At 40.0% G+C, this 24,024-nt stretch overlaps 1 protein-coding gene across 9 annotated transcripts in view; it reads left to right on the forward strand.

Annotated features, from left to right (window-relative positions):
* LMO7 (LIM domain 7) overlaps positions 1-24,024 on the forward strand; it is a 205,651-nt gene that overhangs the window by 159,255 nt on the left and 22,372 nt on the right. For 7 of the 9 annotated variants that reach the window (XM_060079629.1, XM_060079630.1, XM_060079628.1 and 4 more), the window contains 7 exons: positions 6,461-6,578; positions 8,688-8,830; positions 10,141-10,573; positions 12,469-12,777; positions 21,682-21,796; positions 22,851-23,012; positions 23,792-23,979. In XM_060079629.1, the coding sequence (XP_059935612.1) occupies positions 6,461-6,578; positions 8,688-8,830; positions 10,141-10,573; positions 12,469-12,777; positions 21,682-21,796; positions 22,851-23,012; positions 23,792-23,979 (1,468 nt within the window). The remainder of the gene's footprint in view (positions 1-6,460; positions 6,579-8,687; positions 8,831-10,140; positions 10,574-12,468; positions 12,778-21,681; positions 21,797-22,850; positions 23,013-23,791; positions 23,980-24,024) is intronic. The other 2 variants (XM_060079624.1, XM_060079633.1) reach the window with 1 other exon arrangement.

Here is a 24,024-nt window from a genome sequence, read left to right on the forward strand (position 1 = left end):
ATAATGTGGAGATCTTGGAAGGTACTAAAAAGTACTATTTAAAGCAATATAGCCATTCTAGATGTCAAAGGTGTAAAGGAGCGATGGGCAACTAATTTCAAGTACTTCTCAGCCACTGATTTTAAAAATCAGGCTCCCAGCATGCTTTAAGTGTGCCTTGCAAAGGCACATTATCTCCTATCCAGTTCCTCATGTGTGCTTAAAGCGTTTCCATCAGGGAGGGTGAACAAGGCAATTTTTAGCATGACGCTTAAGCATCTGCTAATCTCAGTTCATCATGGGAAAGCTGTTTTAACTTGATAAACAAATCTCTGCAGTATCAAGCATTTTGAATGATAACTTTCAGAGGAATTTTCTTTGGTAAATAAGGCTTTATAACATAAGCAGGTTGTTTTTCTTAAAGGGGATACGAATACACTGAGTACAAGTGCTTCATGCAAATGTAAACCTGTACAGTTATTCCAATGGCTGTACCTTTTCCCTCTTAGGAACACACTGTATGACTGGGTTAAGAAAAGAAGAGAAAAACCCAAATGCTGAGGCTCAGCAAGCTAAGGGTTTTCCTGGGCCAGAGCCAGCAGCAGCAAATGCCTTCTGTAGACCCTTTCAAGATTGCTACTTGCATAGTACACTCTTTGTTTTAAAGGCTGTTCCCCATGCCGTTTACTGCCAAGGTAACACAAATAAAGCAAGGTTGTCTGTAAATGGAGACTGATGAATAATGCATGACTTGTCAAATAATGGAAGGTAATACAGATATATCGTCAGAAAACTGAATTGCATTTTAGACCACTTGCAATTAAAATATATTATTTGGGATTAAAAAAAATTCTCGCAGTTAGCAATGTTTTTCTTAAATTGATCTGCAGTGAAAACAAAAAAAGATTTAAATTGGATTGAGTATAGACATTTAATCTAGAATTCAGCTCATGTTTATAAACATGTTTGTAAATGATTATAAACATGAAACAAGTGATATTTCTGGGTGATATTCCTCTGGACATCGTGTATGTTGTCAAGCTTGGAACACTTACCTGGAAAAATCATTATTGCTCAACATCCTGTGATGGAAAACTAACTGCCTGTAACATGAATGCTTTCTTTTTGGTAAGAACCAGGTTAAAGAGAAATGTGCGTCACCTTTTGCAGGCTTAGATTGTTCATTTCTGGCTTGCTTTTTATTTGGCATTTAACACTTCTCACTTTATTTCTAGTAAGACGCTTTGTATGTGGCAGTCATTTTCTCACATGTGCTTCTGTGTTGCATGATTTGTCTTATGGTTCTGTGACATTTGAAAATTTGGTTATGATGCCTCTTGGCAGAAGCTGTTAATGACAAAGAATTTGTAACGGTATATAGCTATAATTTTGTAATATGATTAAGCCATTGAGTCTACTGCCAGTATCAACAGGAAATGAACATTGATTCAAGGTGAAGTTGTAATCAAAGACAACTAAGACACGTATATTTTAGTTATGGGGTTTTATTCTACAAAAAATTCTGTAGAACTCTAAGACACCTAAGACAACAAGAAGGAAGGAAAAACAAAGTTGATGTGAGTTACTTTCTGAAGATTTTACCCCCAGGGGACATTCAGCAATGTTTGTAGACATTTTTGATTGTCACATTGGGTGGGTTGAGGGGAACGTTGCTACTGGTATTTAGTGCTTTTATAGCCAAAGATACTGCTAAATGTCCTACAGTACACAAGATTGCCCCCTACAATAAATAATTTGGGGGCCCCAAAATGTCAATAATGCGGCCATAGAGAAACACTGATTTAGACTCTAAACCTGTAAAGGAAAAGTCTCTTATGTTATCTTATCATTATAATTTATGGTAATTCTAAAGCCTCTTACCCTGGTTTTAGCATTAATTACTCTTCAGAGAATTCCTACAACACCTAATGGAAATATATTTAGAGGTGCGTAAATAGGTATATTCTTATTTTCCCTTGAAAGTTGGGGACCCAAAACTTAGCATCATGGAATTTCTGTTTGCCATATAAGGTTATCGGTGATTTTATATTTAGGAAATTTTGCTACATGTTGTTCCTTTTTGATCCCTTAGTTCCTAGATATTCATCTATAAATTTCCTGAAATTGAGTTCTAAAAATATACTCATCATAACACTAGTCCCTGCACTGCGGGAAAAGAAAATAAGATTTTAGTGATCTTGTTTTATAATCTACTCCCTTTTTCTTAAACTTCCCCTTCTTTCTCTCTTCACCCTACATGCGATTTAAAAAAAATTCTACTCAACTGAAAATGCAACATGATAGACCTGTATTTTTTGGGAAAAATCCAAATGCAGTTTTAAATTGGAGCTTTTCCAAATAAGGAAATACAAGGGTAAATGAACTTCAGGGGAATTATTTGCCAGTGAATAGTAATTCATTCTACAAAACATTCTAGAGCTGTGTAGTCCTTTCAAGTTTTCCCAGTCTTCCTGGGAGTATCTCTGGTGCTTATCTCAGTTTGCGGAGGTAGACAGGTAGGTGTTATGTGCATTTTAGAGATGTGGAGAAAGAGAAACAGATGCCACAGCTTTCCCAAGGACCTGCAGCTTCTGAGTTGCTAGAATCAGACTAGGGTTTCGTACAATGAGGTAATCCATGGAGACTGCTCGGCAGTTGTTGTTGGCACACAGTAAGCCCTCAGAAGTTTAATATTATGCTGTTAACTCTGATAAGGAAGGAAAGAATTCTTCATGATCTGGCTGAAAGACTCCTACACTCAAAAAGTTCTCGATTTTATCAGTGTGGCCTGGGGTGACCTCTCTAACTTGAAACTGCTTTGGGAGTTAGTTTTCAGTAGATCTCTAATGATCATATTTGCCTTAATAAGAATAGTTGGTGTATAGCACCAGATGGCTATTGAAATGCCGTCAACATAACCTGACCCATTATTTCTCCTAACGACTCCTTCCTGGCTTAGCAGACAAGGAACTGAGACTGAGAAAAGTTAAGTGATGTTAGGTGGGGGTGAAAATTGGTGCCTCTGCTGGGTCTTACTTCCTGTCTCATTCTGGTGCCTGGCTCAGCCTGTATGGAATGTGCCAGGCTTTCTAGAGGTAACTTTATCGATCCCAGGGAACACAAGGGGCTCATATTCCTGCCTTCCACAGGGACTTGTCTACTCTAGCCATTGTTTGGCTCACTTTGTTCATATTGGGGGGACCTCCTGTGTGCCCGGCTCTGTGCTTTGGGCTCCCCGGAGGGTGATGCAGCCTTTGCCCATGGTGATACCATGTTTTCTGAAAAGACACATGTTAAGGTTTCATAGTGCAGGAGGGTGAGGGCTGAAAGGGTCTGGGCCAGTTGAGACTGTCCAGCCTTCCTCCCACCAAAAGATTACTTAAAATACTTACATTTCCAATTTTGTTCTGGAATTTATGTAACCTCATGTGTTGGGCATCCAGATTCCCCTCATACCTTCGTCCTGAAAAAATTCTCTTTTTAGTGAGTCTGTTATTGTATTAGCTCATATAGCCTTATTCTTTGCAGTTATGACTTAAGTGAGTTTATATTCTCAAATCATATGATGATTTTTATATAGTCATACCTAGTTAATTATATATGATGTTAACAGCTCAATATATAATTTCATATATGTACTCATATATGTAATTCCTTAATATTCTTGAATAAATCCTATAAAGCTTTCTGTATAAAACTTTGGGGGAGGAGCCACAATTTCTTACAAAATTAGAAACATTTCGTAGCTAGTTTATTTTGCATGATTAAATATGATAAATCATACCTCATTCTTACCACAGATGTTAAATGAGTGTGTCCTGCATGCCTTGTGCTGGGTTAATGTGTTTTCCTTCCAGGCAGCATGTGAACTTGTGAGGGAGGAAAGCTAAACATGCATGCATGCGTGCACACTACATATGACATAATGCTGAGTGTTAAGTGCCACAAGAATGGTATAACGAAAGCATCACTTTTTGCAGGAAGACTTTATCAAAGTGGGAGAAGATTATCTAGATCATTAGGACATTTACGAGCACCTACCAGGGGCTGGGCACTCTTTTAGGCGCTGGTGATAGAGCAGCAAACAAATCAGACAAAATTCCTGCTTTATAATAACCATACAATTCAGATGGTGATAAATGCTATGCAGAAAACGAGGGATAATGTGAGTAAGGGGAGAGGGGCATTAGCTCTTCTTGTAGGGTAGTCAAGGGAGGAAACCCTGAGGTAACATTTAAGCAGCTGACGGGAAGTGAGAGATAAACCATGTGAATATTCGGCCGAAGAGCATTCCAGGCAGATTGAAGAGCAGGGAGGGAAGCAAGAGGTGGGGCCTGAGCAGGGAAGCCAGTGGCTGGAACAGAGTGTGTGAAGGGGAGCTCAGTGGGGACAAGAGCAGAGAGGTAGGCAAGGGGCCAGGTAGTGTCAGACCTGGAAGGTCTTGGAAGAACCTGCTTTTAACTCAGGTGAGATGGGAAGAAACTGGTGGGTGCTGAGTGGAGTCATGTCACGACCTGAGTGCAATTTCAAAAAGGTCCTTCTGGCTGCTGTGTTGAGAATACACTGTTGTGCAGAAGGTGGTGGAAGCAGGGAGACCGATTATTGTAATAATCCAGGCAGGAGATGGGATGGATCAGGATGGCAATGGTGGAGGTGGTGAGAAGTGGTTGCCCCTAGATATATTTAGAAGGTAGAGGGACAGGATTTCCTGATGGGATCAGTTATGTATAAGAGAATGAGGAATCTGGGATGACTTAAAGATCTTTGGCCCATAATATGAAAGGATGGAGTTGGCTTTTATTGAGATGAGAAAGATACGAGACCATGTTTTTGGTCTGTCAAGTTAAGTTTGAGTTGCCCACGAGACTTCTAAGCAGAGAATGAATACCCAACCAGACTGTAGTCTTGCAGGGATCCTGAGGAACGAGTGGCATTTAAAAAGGCATATATTACTGGTGAAGGATTTCTAAGTTGGAGGGAAGAGCTCAGGAGAGACCTTCACTGGATTTGGAGCCTGGGTGATAATTTAAGAAGCTTTTTAAAAAGTCTAGGTAAGAGTTGACTGTGCTCTGATCTAGGGTGTTGGCAATAGAAATGGAAAGAAAAAGACACTGAATAAGAGGACTTGATAACTAGGGAGAAGGGAGAGAGAAAGGTGAAAAATGGTTCTTGGGTTTCAAATGTGGGTCACTGGGGGCAGGTAGCATCACTGACAAGACGAAAAGCAGGTTTGGAGACAAAATTGAGTTTGGCTACATCAACAATAACCATGTGTTTAGTAAGTTACCATTTACCAAATCCTTTCTAGGTCTTATTTCCTTTGATCCTTTTACAGTGGCCATGCAGAGATGTTTATTTAACAAGCAATTGGAATTGAGCCAGAGAGGCTGGGCCTAGGCCGTGGATTTGGGGGAGTCACTTGCATAGAGAATGTAATTGAATTCCTGAGCTGGCTAAGGGCAAGCATGTTATTAAAAAAATGTGGTGATGGCAAAATCTTGGGGAAGGCAAACTTAGGGGCTCAAGAAGGAGAGGGAGAGTTACTTAAATAACTAAAAGTGGAGTCAGTTACAATGAAATAAAAATTCTGAAAGCTTGGTAGGAAAACATTTTGGGCACCCCACGTTCGAAAGCTCTGTGTCTCTCTCTTCTCTCGTTCCTCCTAGCTGCGACTCAGTATTCAGCTCTGACACCTCTCTTTCCCGGAGGCTTCCCTCAGTCTCCCTTCTCTGGTATAGCTTACCATACTCTTCTGTGTGCGTGTACAGCACATGTGCCTCGTGGGCGGCACCCCACTCTGCTCACACTACCCTAGCTTGAGCTCTTTGAGACCTAACCCGCAGTACATCCTCATGGCAGGGGTCACACATGGACAAAACGAAAGCTGCCTTAACAAAAAAGAGGATTATAATAGAGGTTATATTGTAACTGGCTCTTGGCAACCACCTGTGGTCTTTGAGACCAAACCCAGTGCAGTAGTGGGGCAGATGTTATAGAATCTTTGAGAAGCCGTGGCACATTTATTCCTGGTATTGAACTTGAGGAGAAAATATCAGGTAATCGTTAAATTATTTAATAAGTGCTCAGAAAAGGCAGCCAAACCTCAAAAGATTATCTCTGGGGGAGATAGAAAAATAAAGACAGGTGATTCTAGGGACTAATATTGTTTTTTTCCTAAAGTAATCTTTTTCTGCGTCGACTACCTAAATATGAGCATTGGATTATTTTTTCAGACTTGTTCAGGGTTCATTTAGCCATTTTGTGAAAGAATTCACGCTTGACTTGAGTGCTAGGCTCTTGTTTCTGCGTTTTGGAAAAACACCATTTATCTCTGTAGTGCTATTTCTGTGATATTATCACGAAAGCATCTAGGTAGTACTGCAGAATTTTAGATGGAATTTCCAAATATAAGCCCAACCTTCCAGTTTTACCTTAAATCCGGTCACATGAACCTTGGTTACCATGGGTATTTTTGTCGTAGGAGCAAGTCCATGAGTGATGTCAGCGCAGAGGATGCTCAGAACTTGCGTCAGCTGCGTTACGAGGAGATGCAGAAAATAAAGTCACAACTAAAAGAACAAGATCAGAAATGGCAGGATGTGAGTATTATTTTTACTGGGACATGGGGAGGCAGGGAGGATGTGTTTGTTTGACTCTCCCTTCTTTAAAAAGAGAGTCAGTATACTCAAGGGACGAGTTTCCTTGCTATTGAAGATTTCAGTTCTGTAGAAAATGTGATGTTTTAACCATTTTGATCTGTGACTGCTGCATATCTTAAAGGCCATTGTGTAAAACGAAAGCTGTTTGTCTTCTGGTATTTTCTGTGAGTTCTCAAAAATGAGAAGCTGCTTCTGTGCAGTATAGGTAACTTGTTTACTTGCTTTGGTGGTAGAATTTGGCATCTAACTGTTCCTGATGCTCATGAAAGACTTTGCTCAAGGGTTAGGGAGAACAGGGGAGAAGAGGGTCCAGCCCAGAGACTGGGTATCAGCCGGGAGAGAGGAAAGGGTTCTTAGAGTGAATAGAGGAGGTTTGGGGGGAAATACGAATTATAACTCAGTAATATTTTGGTGGAAAAAGGAGTTATCTAATGTGAACCAAAATTAGGTGTTTTTACAGCGCTGACAGATGTCCAGATGTCTATTTGGATAAAGATTTAACCTTTCGTTTTGTCCCCGGCAGAAGGGAACTCTACCCTTTTAAAAAGCGTTCATTGTTTTACACCAAAGGAGTGTAAAGAAATACGATAGATAAACTACACAGAGCAGACCCACAGAACTCTGAGGACAACCTTTTGGTAAGAGGGTTGAGTGGTAGCATAAACAAAAGGGCTAGAGATAGTAAATCTTAATTTTCCAAGGAGTTAAAGATTACATAATACAGATGAAACCTCTGCCTTGGCCATGTTTCTAAATCCCAGTTCCTCTTTTATTTGGGAACTCATTTTAATTGTCAAGAAACAGAAATTCAGTGTTATGTTGCCAAAATACATGATGACTGAGGCTGAAAATGAGAGGTATGGAGGGTTTATCCCTTAGGTTAAGTCAGATGAAAATTCATGCCGGTTACCCTGTAGGACTAATGTGCACTGCTTTCATTCTTTCTGAAAATAGTTCATATGGATTTCAGGCTGTTTTTTGAAGCAGGAACGGCCCTGTCTGCTCCCAAAGGGTGTAAACCAAACCTACTTTATGTGCCCAGGGGATGAGGTTCCTGTCAGTTTGAGAAGCTTACATGAGCTTCTGTTGGAGCTGCAATGCCACTAGGAGTTCTTAGCATGGGATTTCTCTGTTTTGATGACATAGAAAAGTTGGTACCATCCAAACTGTCTTTACCCCTGGGTGTCAGAACCAGCTTAGGCTGCTAGGACTAATTTTAAAGGTGAATTAGGTTGATTGTCCCGGGGTCACCCAGCTAGGTGAGACTTAGGTTCCTGGATGTATGGGAAGCAGATGTCCACTTGTTCCGGTCTGAGCCTCCTTACTGCCCTGTCCTTATGGGGAGTTGACCCGCTTTGAAATCACATACTTGAGGCTGGCTTCCCCATTAAAGCCTTTCCAAACTCCGCCTTCCCCTGCCTGGGATAGAATTGATCACTTCCTCCTTTGGATCTCTACTCTCTCACGCAATCCTATCTCACTCATTGTTGAACTGTATTTACCTGTCTGTCTTTCCCTCTAGACTGAGAGTTCCTTGAGGGGAAGTGCATCTTATTCATCTGTGTGTTTGTGGCCCCCTTGTCTCAAAGCAGGGATTGAACTCAGTATTTGTTCAATGTATGCTTCTACATTTAGCTATTTTACAATCATGTTTCTCTTCCAGTCTGACTAGTGAAACATGTCATTTTGTGTAAGAGCCAGATTATAGGAGTGAGATGGAAATGAATTTGAAACAGTTCCTGATCTTTTCTGACCTGGCATCTAATTACAGGCGTTTAGCATTCTTTGTGAAATGGGCAGTGAGGTAGGCTACCTGGGAAAACAAAAATGGGGTCTATCTTATTAGGTCAGGGCTTTTAGACAGATACATGAGATAAAAGGCTTGGTACAGAAACGCTGGCTATAAAAAGCAAAATTAGGGCACCTTGGCATCGAAGTTGGAGTGAATAGTTTCAGCGATGTAATGGGATCCTCTGGCGCGCACTCACTGCTGGAGAGGGTGTGTAGAAATTCAGGTGTGCCTGTGGTGATGTGATTTTCTTCTGTCAGGACCTTGCAAAATGGAAAGATCGTCGGAAAAGCCACACTTCAGATTTGCAGAAGAAAAAAGAACAGAGGGAAGAGATTGAGAAGCAGTCGCTTGAGAAGTCTGAGAGAAGATCTAAGACATTTAATGAAATGCTGCAGGACAGGTAATGAGGCTGAATGCATCTCAGGGTTGGAGATACCAGTGTTAGAAATAGATACTTTGTGTAAGTGTAGTGGGATGTACCTGTGCACCAATATTAAACTGTCATCAAATATGCATAAGCTTCGAGCATTTTGCTCTGCAGTGAAAAAGCAGAGTATTGCTGTAATAAGTAGTGACTTGGATTAATGAAAGAAATGAGTACTTAAGGGTGGTGTACGTAATTTCTTCATTTTACACTGTATATTCACATGCAGGATTGGCTGTATATGCAGAAATTAAACAACTTTTTCTCCTTTTAAAGTAAATTTAGGAATGGAATGGTCGGATAAAACCAGCTCTCACTCTTAACTAAATTGTGTAAAAGTATAGCAAAGTTCTTTTTCATGTCTTCGTGGTGCAATTAAAATTGTATTTTTAAAGGAAGACTATATAAACATCAGTGTGAGGGTTTATTTTTTTTTCATTGCAACATAACAGGATAAAGGTCCAATGTATACTTGCCTGTGGAGCAGTTACTATGTGAAACCTTGAGATATTTACAGGTCAGGGAGAAGGCAAATAGGCTTTAAGGATAATGTCAAAAAGGAAATGTGCTGTCAGGTGAAATTAAGCAAAGCTCCTTTGTCCCCTAGAAGCCAATGGTAGACACAGTTTCATTCACTTAAACGCAATGCAGTTGGCTTGAGAGGTACTCCTTACTAAATGGTAGCCGTGAGACTGTTTCATCAGCCTCTCTATAGACAGGAATGGTGACTTTTAATTTGTAATAATTGTCCATGGAAATTCTATCAAGCTGTATGAAATTATATACTAACTTGATCTTAATGAAAGTCTGAGTCTTTTGTGGTCTTCTGTTTTTACGAAGCTATTGTAAATTGTGTACAAGAAAACTCTCAACCCTGTTAAGGAATCCACATCTTTGGAGGGTTCAAATTGGTTGTCAATTAGTTATCGTTATAGTGTGTTAATTTTGGAGACGTTATAACACTTGTGGATGAAATTTTGAATGATCCCTTATTAAAGTTTTCTTATTTTCTTATTAAAGTCTCTTTACAATTGCAAATACTTCAGGGACTTTTTTTTTAACCTCTTTAAGAAAAAAAAGTCAAGCTCTTAATCTTTCTTAGTGTGACATTAAAAAATTTGCATGTATTTATTCTCACATTCTCTTAATATTGTGTTATGATATGAAGTCAGCAGTCTTTTTGTTCCCACCCATTTTTTTATGTTAATGACCAAAGTAACATCTGTCTCTCCACCTCTGTGTGTCAAATGCATAACTTTGTGGTTTTGGCATTTCTTTCTGCTAAGGGAATCCCCAAATCAGATGTCTATAGTTACATCGAGGAGGAGACTGTATTCTTCCGATGATGGAGTGAATGAAGAAAAGCTTCCCCCTATGCTGACTATGTCAGAAGCAAGTTCCCAGAGTGAGAGAGTAGAAGAGAAGGGAACCACTTATCCGACGGAAATTCCTAAGCAAGATTCTATAACTTTTGCAAAAAGGGAGGCTACTATCACAGCTGAAATTCAGCTTCCTTCGAAAAGCCCCGTGGAAGAACAACGCCCAGCTTCTTTGTCTTCTCAGCATTCACTGAATACACAAATGGAGTCGACTCGAGTTTCAGCTACTCTCCCTAGAAGTTACCAGAAAACTGATGCGGCCAGGTTAACGTCTGTGGTCACACCGAGACCTTTTGGATCTCAGTCAAGGGGAATCTCATCACTCCCGAGATCCTACACGGTAAACGTGTTCCTAGTTCACTTAGTCTGTTCGCCAGCGCAAAACACCGGTGAACTTGTGCAGAGGTTTGAGTTACAGATACTTGATGGGTAAAATGTATATAACTTGTATATAAAGCAATTGTATTTTTACCAATTTAGATTCAGTAGACATTTAATGCTTAAAATATAGCAATGATGCAGAACTGATTAAACTTTAAATTCAATGAAAGTCGAGCTGATACATTTTAAAAAATAAGTAGTCGACATTCTAAGGCAGAGCATTTATTTTTTAGTGTCATATTTTCTCGAATATATCTTTTGTAAAGTATTAGGTTGCACTGTATGAATTTGCCAGTAGTCAGTTCTTTTTGACCTACAAAACAGCAATTTCATACGGTTTAACCTAAATATTTTCAGGTGATTATCACAAAGTTCTATTTTTCCTGATTTCCCACTTCATTAGAACTTGATATATTTGATTGTAGTTATTAAAATGTATCTCATGGTTCAAAAAATACATATTTTATTGGGGTTTTAAAGGCTATAGAATCATTTGCCCTGAGAATGAAGCAGGGCTGAAAGTGAGTGTGTTATTTTGAATTATTTAAAAGGAAGCAATACAGCCTTGAGCACATTGGTGTTCAAATTCCTTTTACCTCTGCCAATGAGGAATCCTAAAACTCGAAAGTAGAAAAAATTTGATTAAAAAAATTCAAGGTGAGGGAAGCCTGCCTAAACTAGCCAGAAAAACCGCCGACCATTATATTAAGTAAATACAGGCATATTTGACAACATAAAAATTAAATTTATATGATAGACACCGTTAATGTAGTCCAAAAGACAATTTATATAGGCTCAGAAAAATATTAGTAAAATGTATTTTATATATAGGTTTAATATCCCTAAGATTTAAAATGCCAATTGATAAGGAAAGATAATCAGTTGAAAAGTGAATATAGAAATGAATAGTTCAAGGGAGAGGGAATTTAAATGGTTGGTAACATAAAGTACTTAGAAGCATGTGCAGTCTCATTAGAGCAAGAATGAGGTGTACAACTTTTCACCCATGAGATTGACAAAGATTTAAAACATTCAAAACGTCTAGTGTTGGCAAGGATGCAGGGACAGAGACATTCTTATACATTACTTTGGGAGTGCATTGCTACAATTTTTAAAGATATATATATAAACAAACAAACAAACAAATAAATAAATAATTATATTTTATACAACATACATAAAATATTCTTTGGTCCAGCAAGTCTACTTTTGGGAATCTGTGCTATAAAAATAAACATTCTGGGGGCTTCCCTGGTGGCGCAGTGGTTGAGAGTCCGCCTTCCAATGCAGGGGACACGGGTTCGTGCCCCAGTCCGGGAAGATCCCACATGCCGCGGAGCAGCTGGGCCCGTGAGCCATGGCCGCTGAGCCTGCGAATCTGGAGCCTGTGCTCCGCAACGGGAGAGGCCACAGCAGTGAGAGGCCCGCGTACCGCAAAAAAATAAATAAATAAAATAAACATTCTGGTTATAAAGAGATGTGCAATATTTTTGGTACACTTTAAATGACATTGAATGCATATCAAATGAATAAACTGTAGAGATCCATAGTGTGAAGTATTCAATAGATCTAGTTTAGATTTCTGTCTATTGACCTGGAGTGATGTAGATGGTCAAAGCAAGTTTCAGAGGTCTGTTTATAAAATAAACACTTTTGTAAAAAATAACTACTCCTACCACTTCATATGTACAGATCTGTTAGTGTGACAGAACATGCTCCAAGCTTTTAGTAGTAGTTACTTTGCTGAGGGAGGTATATATTACTTGCATGACTTTAAAGTATTAATTTAATGTATCCACTTGTTAAATAGAAATCTAACAGAATACGAAGTTTAAAATGATGTTTCCTATTTAGATGGATGATGCTTGGAAGTATAATGGAGACGTCGAAGGCATTAAGAGAACCCAAAGCAGTTCGGTCAGCATCTCTGTGCAAAGACCTGACACGAGCCAGCTTGCGTCCAGGTCATCCAGCGAAAGACAGGCGGCGGCATCCAGAGAAAGTGTGACGAGGCTGCTCTCTCCTACACCCACCTTCTCATCTCCTTCCCAGGGGCAGGCTGCCACTTCGAAAGACACATTATCTTCAACATCTAGCCCCGATTTAACGTCTGAGCTTGGAGAAGGGAGAAGCTCACCACAGACAGAGGTCTCAAGATCACAGGTGAGTTTGGGCAGGCTTTTCAATCACCTGCTGCCCAGAAACCTAAGTATTTAAATCAGGAAACCACGTTTCTAACCTCTAGGCACTACAGTCTGGGCTGATAACGTAGAAAATGACATTGCATTTTATTTGTAACAGATCTTGGAGGAAGTAGATCTCTTCCAACTCTGAGTTGATGGATCCAGATGACCCTTGTGATATGGGTGTATGGAGACTTTTTGGACCAGTCTCCCTGGAGTTGGCTGGCTTTGCTCTCTACTCCCCATTTCAGCACCTGTTGCCTTGCACCGTTAGCACTCAGTAGTCCGGATTCGGGTGCAGGAGTCACTCAGGAGGTTTTAGATGCAGGTCTAATAGAAAATGGGTAATAAAAGCCCCTTCTCAGGGGAGTGAACTGACCACAAGGAGAAACTGGTACACATGAGAGGGGCTGGCCACTAAGGACAGGGAACTTCTTTCTCTACCATATGAAAAATCTAGTGACTTTCAATACTAATTTGTACTTCGGCAAGCCTAGAATTTTGTACCACTCCTTGTCTTTTAAGGGGAATATTGAGGCTTAGTTACAGTATAACAATTGCGTTCTTTAACATTTGGAATCCAAATAAAATATACCATCAGATGAAGAAGGACTGGGGGCATTTGTAGTTTTTCCTACTTAAAATCCCACAGATGACTTTAAGAGAATGATTAGGTAATGAATGTTCTTTTAGTTATGTTTTACACATAGGCTAAAGAGTTGTTGCTTGTCTAGAGAACAGAAAGAAACTTTTCTCTTTTAGAGAAAAACCTTCAATAAGCAATTTGATAGTTGTGTGAACCCCTTAGTGTGGAGATGCTGTTATGGTTCTGTGGCTTAGTCTAGCATTTTCTGATGCCTTACTAAAGTGTATTTTTTTCCCAAGGCACAACATCAAGTATATAACTTGGCCCAAGTTATATTAATGAAATATCTTTGTGTAAAATACGATACAACATATTTTAATATCGTTAGTTTTTACTAGTACAGGAAAGCTTTACAAGTTTAAAGTAAGCTTTTTTTCTTTGTGATTATATTAAAAGAGGCTAAGTGTGGGTGTGGCTTTCAGGTTAGAGCAGTTCAGAGGAACGTGAGTTAACATGGTGTGGTTTCAGGGTTTTTTTTTTGTTGTTGTTGTTGTTTTGCTGTACGCAGGCCTCTCACTGTTGTGGCCTCTCCCGTTGCGGAGCACAGGCTGTGGACGCGCAGGCTCAGCGGCCATGGCTCACGGGCCCAGCCGCTCTGCGGCATGTGGGATCTTCCCGGACTGGGGCACAAACCCGTGTCCCCTGCATTGGCAGGCGGACTCTCAACCACTGCGCCACCAGGGAGGCCCATCAGGTTTTATCATTAGTGGATTTATGATCTTTAGTCACCCAACTTGAAATGGAATGCTACCGGGCAAAATTAGGCTTGACTTAATAAGTGGGGCAGTTGGAATTCTTGAACAAATGTATATATCATATGGTGACTTGCCTATCCCTGAGATGCTTGGTGTGTCCACTTCTACACTCCGAGGAAAGTAGCTTATGTAGCATCACCCTGCTCTTGTCACTGAGAAGGAGATTCCTGACTTGGGAAAAGGACTAGGAATGCACAGAACAGCCTAGGACCAGTATGGCCAGGGCATATGCAACACTCCTCCAAACTACCTAATTCTAGGAGTTCAGAAAAATAAAAAATGGTGTCTGGCTGAACATCTAGATGTCTTTCTCTCTTTTTTTTTTTTTTTTTTTTTTGCGGTACACGGGCCTCTCACTGCTGTGGCCTCTCCCGTTGCGGAGCACAGGCTCCGGACGCGCAGGGTCAGCGGCCATGGCTCACGGGCCCAGCCGCTCCGTGGCATGTGGGATCTTCCCGGACCGGGGCATGAACCCGCGTCCCCTGCATCGGCAGGCGGACTCTCAACCACTGTGCCACCAGGGAAGCCCTATGTCTTCCTCTTTTAATTGAAGCGTACTTGATTTACAATATTATACTAGTTTCAGGTAGACGTCTTGGTAGCTTTGTAAAAGAGTGTTCTTCAGGTCCTCTTCCTTATGCACACTTGTGCTGGCAGTGTCCTTTCATTTCTTCCTACAGCATCTCCTTTGATGTTGTTACCCTTTTCTATCCCTGCTTCCGCTACCCTAATTCCAGCCGTTTCCCTTGTCCATGCAGACCCTTTGTAAATAGTCACGTCTTTGTGCATTCTACACAAGGCTGGCACCAGATTAATTTGCATGATGCCAGGCTGGACTGGGTAATTTCTCTGCTTCAAAGCCCCCAGTGGCATGCTGTGGTCTGTTCAGTGAAGTTCAAAGCACTCCGGGGAACACCGAGGTCTCTCATGACTGTTCCCAAACTCCCTCTGTAGTGCCGAAACGGCTAATGTTTACTGAGTAGCTGCTATGCCGACCAGGCTTCGCAAGGCATTATTTTATTTAATCCTCACAGTGACCCTCTTATTGATGTTTTGTAGCCATGAAAATGGAGGCACGAAGTGGTCATGCTACTTGCCCAAGGCCATGCAGCATACCAAGTGGTGGAGTCAGGATTTGAACTCAGTTAGTTTGTCTCAAGATTGCCTCCACTGCCCTGTGTTGTGAGAAAGAGAGCGGAAGTAGGTGATATCTAGCCACATGAGACTGCTTGATTTTTCTAGAACATACCCTATACTTTCATGAACACATCATATATATTTTTATTCTTACTGTTGCCCTATTTAAAAATGTTCATTTCACCTATCTCTGTATTTTGAAGTCCTCCTGTTCTTCAAAGCACAGGAGGGTCGGTTCCTTCATGGATCAAGAGATCGCCTCCCCCTTGTTGGAACTGAACTTCCTACCCTTGCAAGTTTCATTCACTGAATGCTTCCTTTTCCATATGTTCATTTCTCCTTCACTGGTATTGTTTATACCCTCCATAGCCTTTACCCGTAGTTGGCACTTAAGTATTTACTGCCTTGAATTACATTCAAGGCCTTGATTACTAGACTAAAGAATGAACTTGATTCAGCAGGTAATTTAGGTCTTTATAGGTTCTTTAAGATTAAGGGGTGTTTTAGGAATGTGAGCACTGTGATGCTATATAGAATTATTTTAAGGAGGCGAAATCTGGGGGCAGAGATGGGCTAGGAGCCTCTCACAGAATTGTGATAAGAAGGGAGTTCATGGCATAAAGAAGCAAAGACTTAATGAGGGAAGAACTTAAATGACCTCATTTAAAACCTGCCCAGGAATTTCCTTCTCACCTCCATTGCTAGTCTGGAGTTCTGTTTCTCTCTCTTTCCTTTTCTCACAGACTTCTCTTATGGTACTGCTTCTTTTCCAGCCTCCCCTGCCAGTCTGGGCTGCCAGGGCAATTCTTGGGGCACCCGAGCAAGGGGAGGCAGTGGGACTCCCAGAGTCCTCCATCCCGCTCCAACTGCCTCGCAGATATGGCTTTTCCCCCAAATTGGTGTTGCATACAGGGTTTGGTTTGGTTTTGCCTTGTCCAAGCCCTCTGCGCCCAAATCTCATCCAAATCCACATTTCAGGACCTTTGCCCCAGATTTTTAAATCAGAACCCAGAAATAGGATGATACACGTGGAAGGAAGGAAGCTTTTTACACTTCCTAATGCCCAAGTCTACGAGAGTACCTCTTTTAAGAGTACCCAGGGTTTACCTTATCACAACTTCCTCCTGTGCATTTTACCTGCTTGTCACCTTCACTAGACCCCTACCCTATCTAAGGGTAGGAAGCAAGCCTGTTGTGCTCACTGTTAGTACGGTGCCTGGATCTGTAATTATACATTGAATGCTGACCGAGTTCTATTAGCTTTAGAGCTACATGCGTGAGAGTTAAATAGGATTTTCTTTAGTGGATCTGGAAACTGCCTAACCAGCATATATTACCATGTATAACATTGTTTCCATGGGAAAAAGAAGATAATTACTGGGCATCAACCATGTGGCTTGGCACCTTTTAAATGTTTCATTTAATTCTCTCAGTAACCTAGCAAAGTAGGTGGTATTATCCTCACTTTCACCAGTGAAATACTTGAGAGTTGAAAGTTATGTAACACACCCTGGGCTAGTTAAATGCTTGGGCCACATTTGCAACTTCTCTGATGCCAGTTTTTTTTGAAATGTGACATGCTTAAATTTGAGAACTGCCTTAAAACACCAAATATTGACTTAATTTAACTTTGCCATGTCTCTAGAATTTTAGAGCCAATATGGACTGAAATATCTTCTGGTTCATAAAGAGAAAATCATTCTTAAAATTATTTTGAGGAAAGGTAGGTATGTATCAAAACTTACCCAAACTGAATCTAATTCTGAGGTGCAGACTTCAGACTCTACCCAGCAGGCAATAAGGAGCTACTAGCAATTTTAAAACAGGGTATGATATAATAATAGGTATTTTCTGTAACTAAAGTTCTGGCAGATGTGAGCAAGATGGGGGGAAAGAAGGGTTGGAGGCGAGAGAGGCAATTAGGAGGTGACCCACAGCAGTTTAGAGGGGAAACCATGACCTGAGTTAAGATGAGAGCCTGAAGGAGAATGGAAGGATGGGATGGTTCCAGATGGATTTATGGCTTGTGGACTTGCTAACACTTTATTAAGTGCATGTGTGTGGTGGTGCTTGGGAGACCACGGTGTAGAGGTGGGGTGGGGAGCACTTAGGGGAAGGAAGGAGGAAGAGGCCCAGAAAGAACCTGATGTTTCTAGCTTGGGTATCTGGTTAGACAGTGATGTGGTTAACCAATATGTGAAAAACACGGGGTGGAAGAGCAGGTTTGGGGAGGAAGATAATGAATTTAATTCTGAGTATGTTGGGCTTAGATAGTAGTTGATGACAATGCATGAGGTTGACTCAGGAAAACATGTGGTCAAGAAGGTGGGAGACTGACTAGGGGTGAAGAAGAGCACCAAAAAGAAAATAGAATAAAGAGGAACACACTGATGAAACTGAGAGGTGGCCAGAGGATAGAGGAAATAGGCAGGAGAAAGTGGAATAATGGGTGACTTGGAAGACCGTTTCCCGTAAGCAAGAATAGTTCATAGTGCCTGATGGGATGAGGGCCGAAAATGGATTTGGTAGGTAAGAGCTAAGCTGGGGAATGGGTTGAGTCAAGTGGTAGAGCTGGAAACACCACCTGCCTCTTTGGAACGGATAATGGAGAGGGGAAACAAGTAGGTATAGACGCATCTTGGGTGAAGGAGAGTAGCTCCAGTGCTGGAGCTGCACCATGAGTTGAGGGCTACTCACTATGTTCTCGTTCCACTAAGACCCTGAAAAAAGAAACTAAAGAGCCATGTAACAGAAATCAAAGATTATATATTTCCTCTGTTATTTATGATTTTACAGCCTGAATCTACTTTCAGTGTTATTTGGTTTTATCAACTTAAGTAGGCTTTCTTTAAGGGAACATGTTTATCTAATTGAAAAAGTTTGAGAATAGCCATCTGATTGACCCTGTTGTTTACTGATTTCCATCTGTGTTGATACGGGAATCTTAATTCATCAGATCTCATAAAAATAAATCTTACCATTGCTATGCCAGATCACCATTGTCATTGTTTAAAAGTCTCAGATTTAAGTGTATATTTCTGTTTAACTTGTACCTAAATTGAGGGAAGTTATTTTTATTTTAGATGCTGATATGTTGGTAACTGTATTTTGTCTTTCCCAGAATAGGCAACTGTAACCACTTGGGATAGTTCTTTATCAGTCATCAAGAATCTAGATTTCTCCCAATAATTTATATTCCTGGTTCCATCCAGTTCAAAAGGAAATTCCCACAGTGTCATCTTCTGGAAACATGGACCCTTTGTAGAATACTCACATGGCATATATCTTGCAAGGAAAAATAAGGAAGTAGAAATCCTAATCATTGTTGAATAGTTTATGCTTGACTATAATTATAGATATATTCACCTGCAAAAAGTCTCAAGGATAATTTAATTCAAGAACCCAAGATTCCACAGAGATGCCAGAGAGACTGTCATGGCGGGGAGGCCATGCAAGAGGGGCCTCTGGGGCCCTTTCCCTGAACTGCCACCACCTACTTTAATCCTTTCTGTGGTGTGGGAGGGAGATGGTCTGCCCTGGAAGATAGGGTTTTGAAAACAGAAAGCTTTAAAATTAATGTCGCTGTGAGAGAAAATTCTCTGGCAGACTCAGTGACCTGCCTGAGGCCACCTGGCTGTTGACAGAAGTAGTCCTGTAGTTGCTCACATGGTTCTCTCTCCTTTGCCTGTGTGCACTCCCAGGACCCACGTGACAGGCTGCCAGGCTGGAGCCACAGTCCGGCTGACCTCCTCTATTAACTATTTCAGAGAGGTGGTTACCTGCCTTTTTATTACGTTCAAGTAGAGATTGATCTCCAAGCTAAGAGCAGTCCTTTGGAGGACAGTTCTTCGGGTCTAATACAGTTGTGACACTGCCATCTAGAGCTGAAGCTCATTCTCTTTTATCCTGTGTTTGGAGGAAAAGGGTAATGTTCACTTGCTCTCTCCCACAAAGTATTCTTTATTGTAGTTGGAAACTATTTATTAAAACTCCATCCTGTCTCTTATTCTTCAAGATAAAAAAACCTCAATTAGTGTCTTGGAATTTCTAACCCACCCTTTGTCTCTGTGCCCTTATATAGCAATAGATCCTGCACTGTGATTGGCTTTAGGTCAGAATTTGGCAGTGGGAGTAGAGTGGGGTAGCAGTGGCGAAGACGGCTGTTTATTTTCGTTGAATCATCTCTAATTTAAGTGTGTGGTGGCTTTGGTTAAGGAGTAGAACTAACCAGTAATTTTTTCTATTCATAGCAGAGTTTTGATATACTCTGGAGATTGGTAGCCATCAGGCTGATCATTAATGACTGTTCTCACCGTCTACTTCTGGGTTCCCATATTTCAACTGCTTTACATGATGTCTGATGAAAACGTTTCTATATTATTAGCTACAATTTTTTTCTTAAAGAATTCCATACCCACTTTGAAGAGTCAGTAATTCTTTCTTGAGAGCAAGGACCATGCCTAATTCCTCTTTATTTCCCAAGTGTTTTATGCAGAATAGATGCACAATAAATGTATGTTGAACAAATAAGTGTGTATTGTTACAACACTTATTGCTCATATCCATACAATACAGTAAGTTCTTGATCCTTTATTCAGTGCCTTGCTTGTCTTCCTTCTAATTCTTATATAATATCACAGTGTTTCTTAGAATATAGTCACTTAGATTTCAAACTCGTTCTAAAGGTAGAAAAACTTATGAATTGCCCTGTTGGTCCTAGGTCTGGATTTAACTGCTAAATTAAAATAGAGAAGTTATAGGCCTTTTTCTGGAAAATAAAGTGGCTTTAGGAAGAATTTTTCTTTTTAAACAGTTAAGTCTAAGTTCTTGATAATTATGAATCAAAGAACTGGAAACACTAGTCTGGGAAACACATGCTAAAATTTATGTCTGCTGTTTACCCAAAACAAAAAATGTAAATTATGGAAGTTAATTAAATTTTTCACAGACCTAGTATACTATACTGTAAAACTTAAAATATTTGTTTTGGAAAATGGCCTAAGAAAGTCCATGAAACTGAGAATTTGTGGCCGTGGACTGTAGGGATGGAGGTGAAAATAGAGGTCTGCGTGTTGTCCAAGTTCTGGGCCTGCGGGCTGTTGTTACTTAAAGGAGGTTGTGGCCTGGAGCTCATGGTGTCTCAGTGGGGCCCTCTTGGCATCTTACTGGTGGTTCCTCGGGCATGACCCAGTTCTGCATTTTGTAGCATATGTAGCAGCTCTGCCTTTCCCGCTCGATCTTCATGCAGCAGTAGGACAAGCAAAAATGCCTTTTGCCAAACTTTCAGATACCCATTCGGGGGTGGTACCAGTCCTAGATGAGTGATTCTGGTAGCTGAATTTTGTGTCTATGAACCCCTCAAAATTATTTGGCTAAATATATTGAATGTTGGAGGTAGTTTAAGTATTGTGACATTTTAAAAATAAATGATTTAAATCTTTTTTGCATTTTCAAAGATGCCATTTTATTGCAATGTATTTGAGATATAATGTGTAAATTTTAAAGGTACAGCATGTTAATTTGATACACTTATATATTGTCATGTGATTGCTGTTGTAGTGATAATTAACATCTCTCACATTACATAATTATCCTTTCTTTTTAGTGGTTGGAAGTTCTAGTCTCTTAGCAAATTTCATTATAATAAGATATTGTTTATATGCACAGTACTGTGTATTGGATCTCTAGGGCTCATTTACTATTCACTGGAAGTTTGTACCCTTAAGCAACATCTGTCCTGTCCCCTCACCCCCATCCCCTGGTAACCACCACTTTACTCCCTGTTTTATGAGTTTGGCTTTTAGACTACACGTATAAGTGATATCATACGTCCTTGTCTTTCTCTGTCTGACTTACCTCACTTAGCATTATGTGCTCAAGGCTCATCCATATTGTCACAGATGGCAGGATGTCCTTTTTCTCATGGCTGAATTCCATTGTGTGTGTGTGTGGGGGGGGTGTACACACACCCCCCCCACACATACCACATCTTCTCACTCACCTTCATTCCTGGGTAATAAAAAATGGTCTGTAACTTAGACCCAACTGTATGGTGGGCGAAAGCCTAAGCTTTATCAATATAAATCAACTGACTTATAGTATGCACGTGAAGAAAAATATCTATGGATATGAAGATTTCCCTGATTTTAGTAGCAAAATAATAAACTCAGAGATATTTATGTAAGTGAAGGTTTTACCAAACCCAAGGGGAAAAGAATGAAGCTTCCGGTTTATCATGAAATAATTCAAGTGTACCTTGCGTGCAGCCTCCCTTCTTTCACGGATAGACTTTCCTCCGTGTGGGCGCCAGGGACACTTGATCCCACCGTTTCATGTTTGTTTTCAGGATCAGTTCAGTGATATGAGAATCAGCATAAACCAGACGCCTGGGAACAGCCTTGACTTTGGATTTACAGTAAAATGGGATTTTTCCAGGATCTTCGTAGCATCAGTCGAAGCAGGTAAATCATAGATTGAGCTCTACTGAAGTTTCTTCTCCTTTGTTGTCCTGTGCTGTTCAAGAAGCCCCCACAGAAATTAGTTTCTTTGATAGAGGAGGAGAAAACACATGTGAAAAATGCAGCAGTAAAGTGAAGAGGCGCATCCTCTTCCCAGAGACTGATAGTTGGAGTTACAAATTACGTATTGTTTGATCTTGCCTCGTTAATTTTAGTTTTGAAGAGTTGTAATTTTGTGACTTTTACAGACTTCATTTATCAAAATTTTAGGCTTAATATTTGGAAATACTAACAAACAATGCTAAATTGAAGATCCAGAAAGAACTTTCCCTGATCATTTGTGTTTGTGATGGATAGATAGGTGCTATATAATCAATATTTTCTGAGCGTCCTAATGTATCTATTGTACAAGGACTCCTGAGGATGCTTTGGGACTTTTACAAAAGCACTGCCCCTCCTCCACCAAATCAAGCCCAGAAACTCTTAGCAAAATAAAGACCTAAAATTAAAAGGAAAGCTATTGTATTTATGAGGAGTTCCTCATTTACATATTTTAGCTATATAAAAATGCATGTGAACTCTGGTTATTTCTTTGAAATTTCAAGGCTGCTTTAATTAGATAATGGTAAGTAGTAATTTTAAGCCATTTTAAGCGGCCCTGTTTTCTTCTCCATTCTAGAGTGCATTTGGCTTTGGAAGCTCAGCTAAAGCGGAATATATATTTCACATTTTTAATTTAAAAATAATTTAAAGTTTTCTTCTTAGGAGGTTAATAAAGAAATTTTATTGAACAGATGGGTTTATCATTTCTCTTTAAACGTTAAGGAAGATACATTCTATAGGATTAAAAAATGCCTTTGGTTGCTTTGTAATGTTGTAGCTGCTCAAATACTTGATAACTTTAAGAAATTTTGTGACTCCCCTGTACCTGAAAAAATATGAGAAATGATTAGGTGAGATTAAGAAGTCATTTTTTCTCTTAATTTAAATAAGCAGTGACTAGTAGGACATATTTTTATTTTTTTATTGGTAGTTTAATTTATTTTGCTTTATTTAGGTAGCCCAGCAGAATTTTCTCAGCTACAGGTAGATGATGAAATTATTGCTATCAACAACACTAAGTTTTCATATAAGGACACAAAAGAGTGGGAGGAAACCATGGCTAATGCTCAGGAAACTGGAAACCTAGTAATGGATATCAGGCGCTATGGAAAGTCTGGTGAGTTGGTTATACCACCGTGTTTGGCTTTCTAAATTGGGAACTGGTCTTTGGCAAGTGGTTATAACAGCTTGCTTCAATAACATTTTCTTCTCTCTTCATTTCACTTTTTTATTTTTTGGCTTAAAGATGTTTTGTGGTTATGTCGAGACAAGTCTTGAATGATGCTTCTTTGGATGTTCTGTCTGAAAGCTTTTCACTAGCAAATTTACTGAATTCTGCATTATTTATTGACTGATTTATATGCTGGACTGGCTTTGAATGCACATATCAGCTGAAGGCTCTTGTAATTATATCTGCATTTGGAAGTCATATGATGATATATTAAGAATTACACCATGGTTTCACTTCCTCTACAGCATCATGACTGTAACTGGTATAAGAGAGAGCACAGTAGGTCAATATCCCAGTTGTTCATTCTCGAAGAACTTTCAATGTACATTTCATTATTGTGTTGCTTAATTGTTGAGGTTAGATGGGGAAGGGTGTTAAGCCTTCCCAGACCTACCAACTTATGATATCAAAATATTATTATATTTTGTCCTGGGTTACAGAAAGATTCAGCAAATTTGCCAGTCTTTTCACCATTAACATGCTCTAACCCTCTGTTTTTGGAAGGTGATCTGTTGGTAAAAGGCCTAAACTCTTCATTTCTTTCACACACTGTCTGACTTGTTTGTCTTCTGTGTGTGTATTTTGTATATGTACATTCAGTAACTTTGTTCTTTCAACTTCAACATTTACGTGTACTCATTTCTTGATCTTCGTGTGCCAATCAGACTGGGGCAAAGACCAGCCTTCCCTGCCATTTACACGGCATAAAACCCTCAATCTCACCAGTATGGCTACCAAAATTATAGGTTCACCTGAAACAAAGTGGATTGATGCAACTTCTGGAATTTACAGCTCAGACAAATCTTCAAATCTATCAATAACAGCTGATTTCTCAGAAAGCCTTCAGAATTCTGTAAGTATTTTGAGAAGTGGGAGTATTTGGGTAGAGCAAAGCAAC

This window comes from Mesoplodon densirostris, chromosome 17 (assembly GCF_025265405.1).
Source record: "Mesoplodon densirostris isolate mMesDen1 chromosome 17, mMesDen1 primary haplotype, whole genome shotgun sequence".
Taxonomy (NCBI): Eukaryota; Metazoa; Chordata; class Mammalia; order Artiodactyla; family Ziphiidae; genus Mesoplodon; species Mesoplodon densirostris.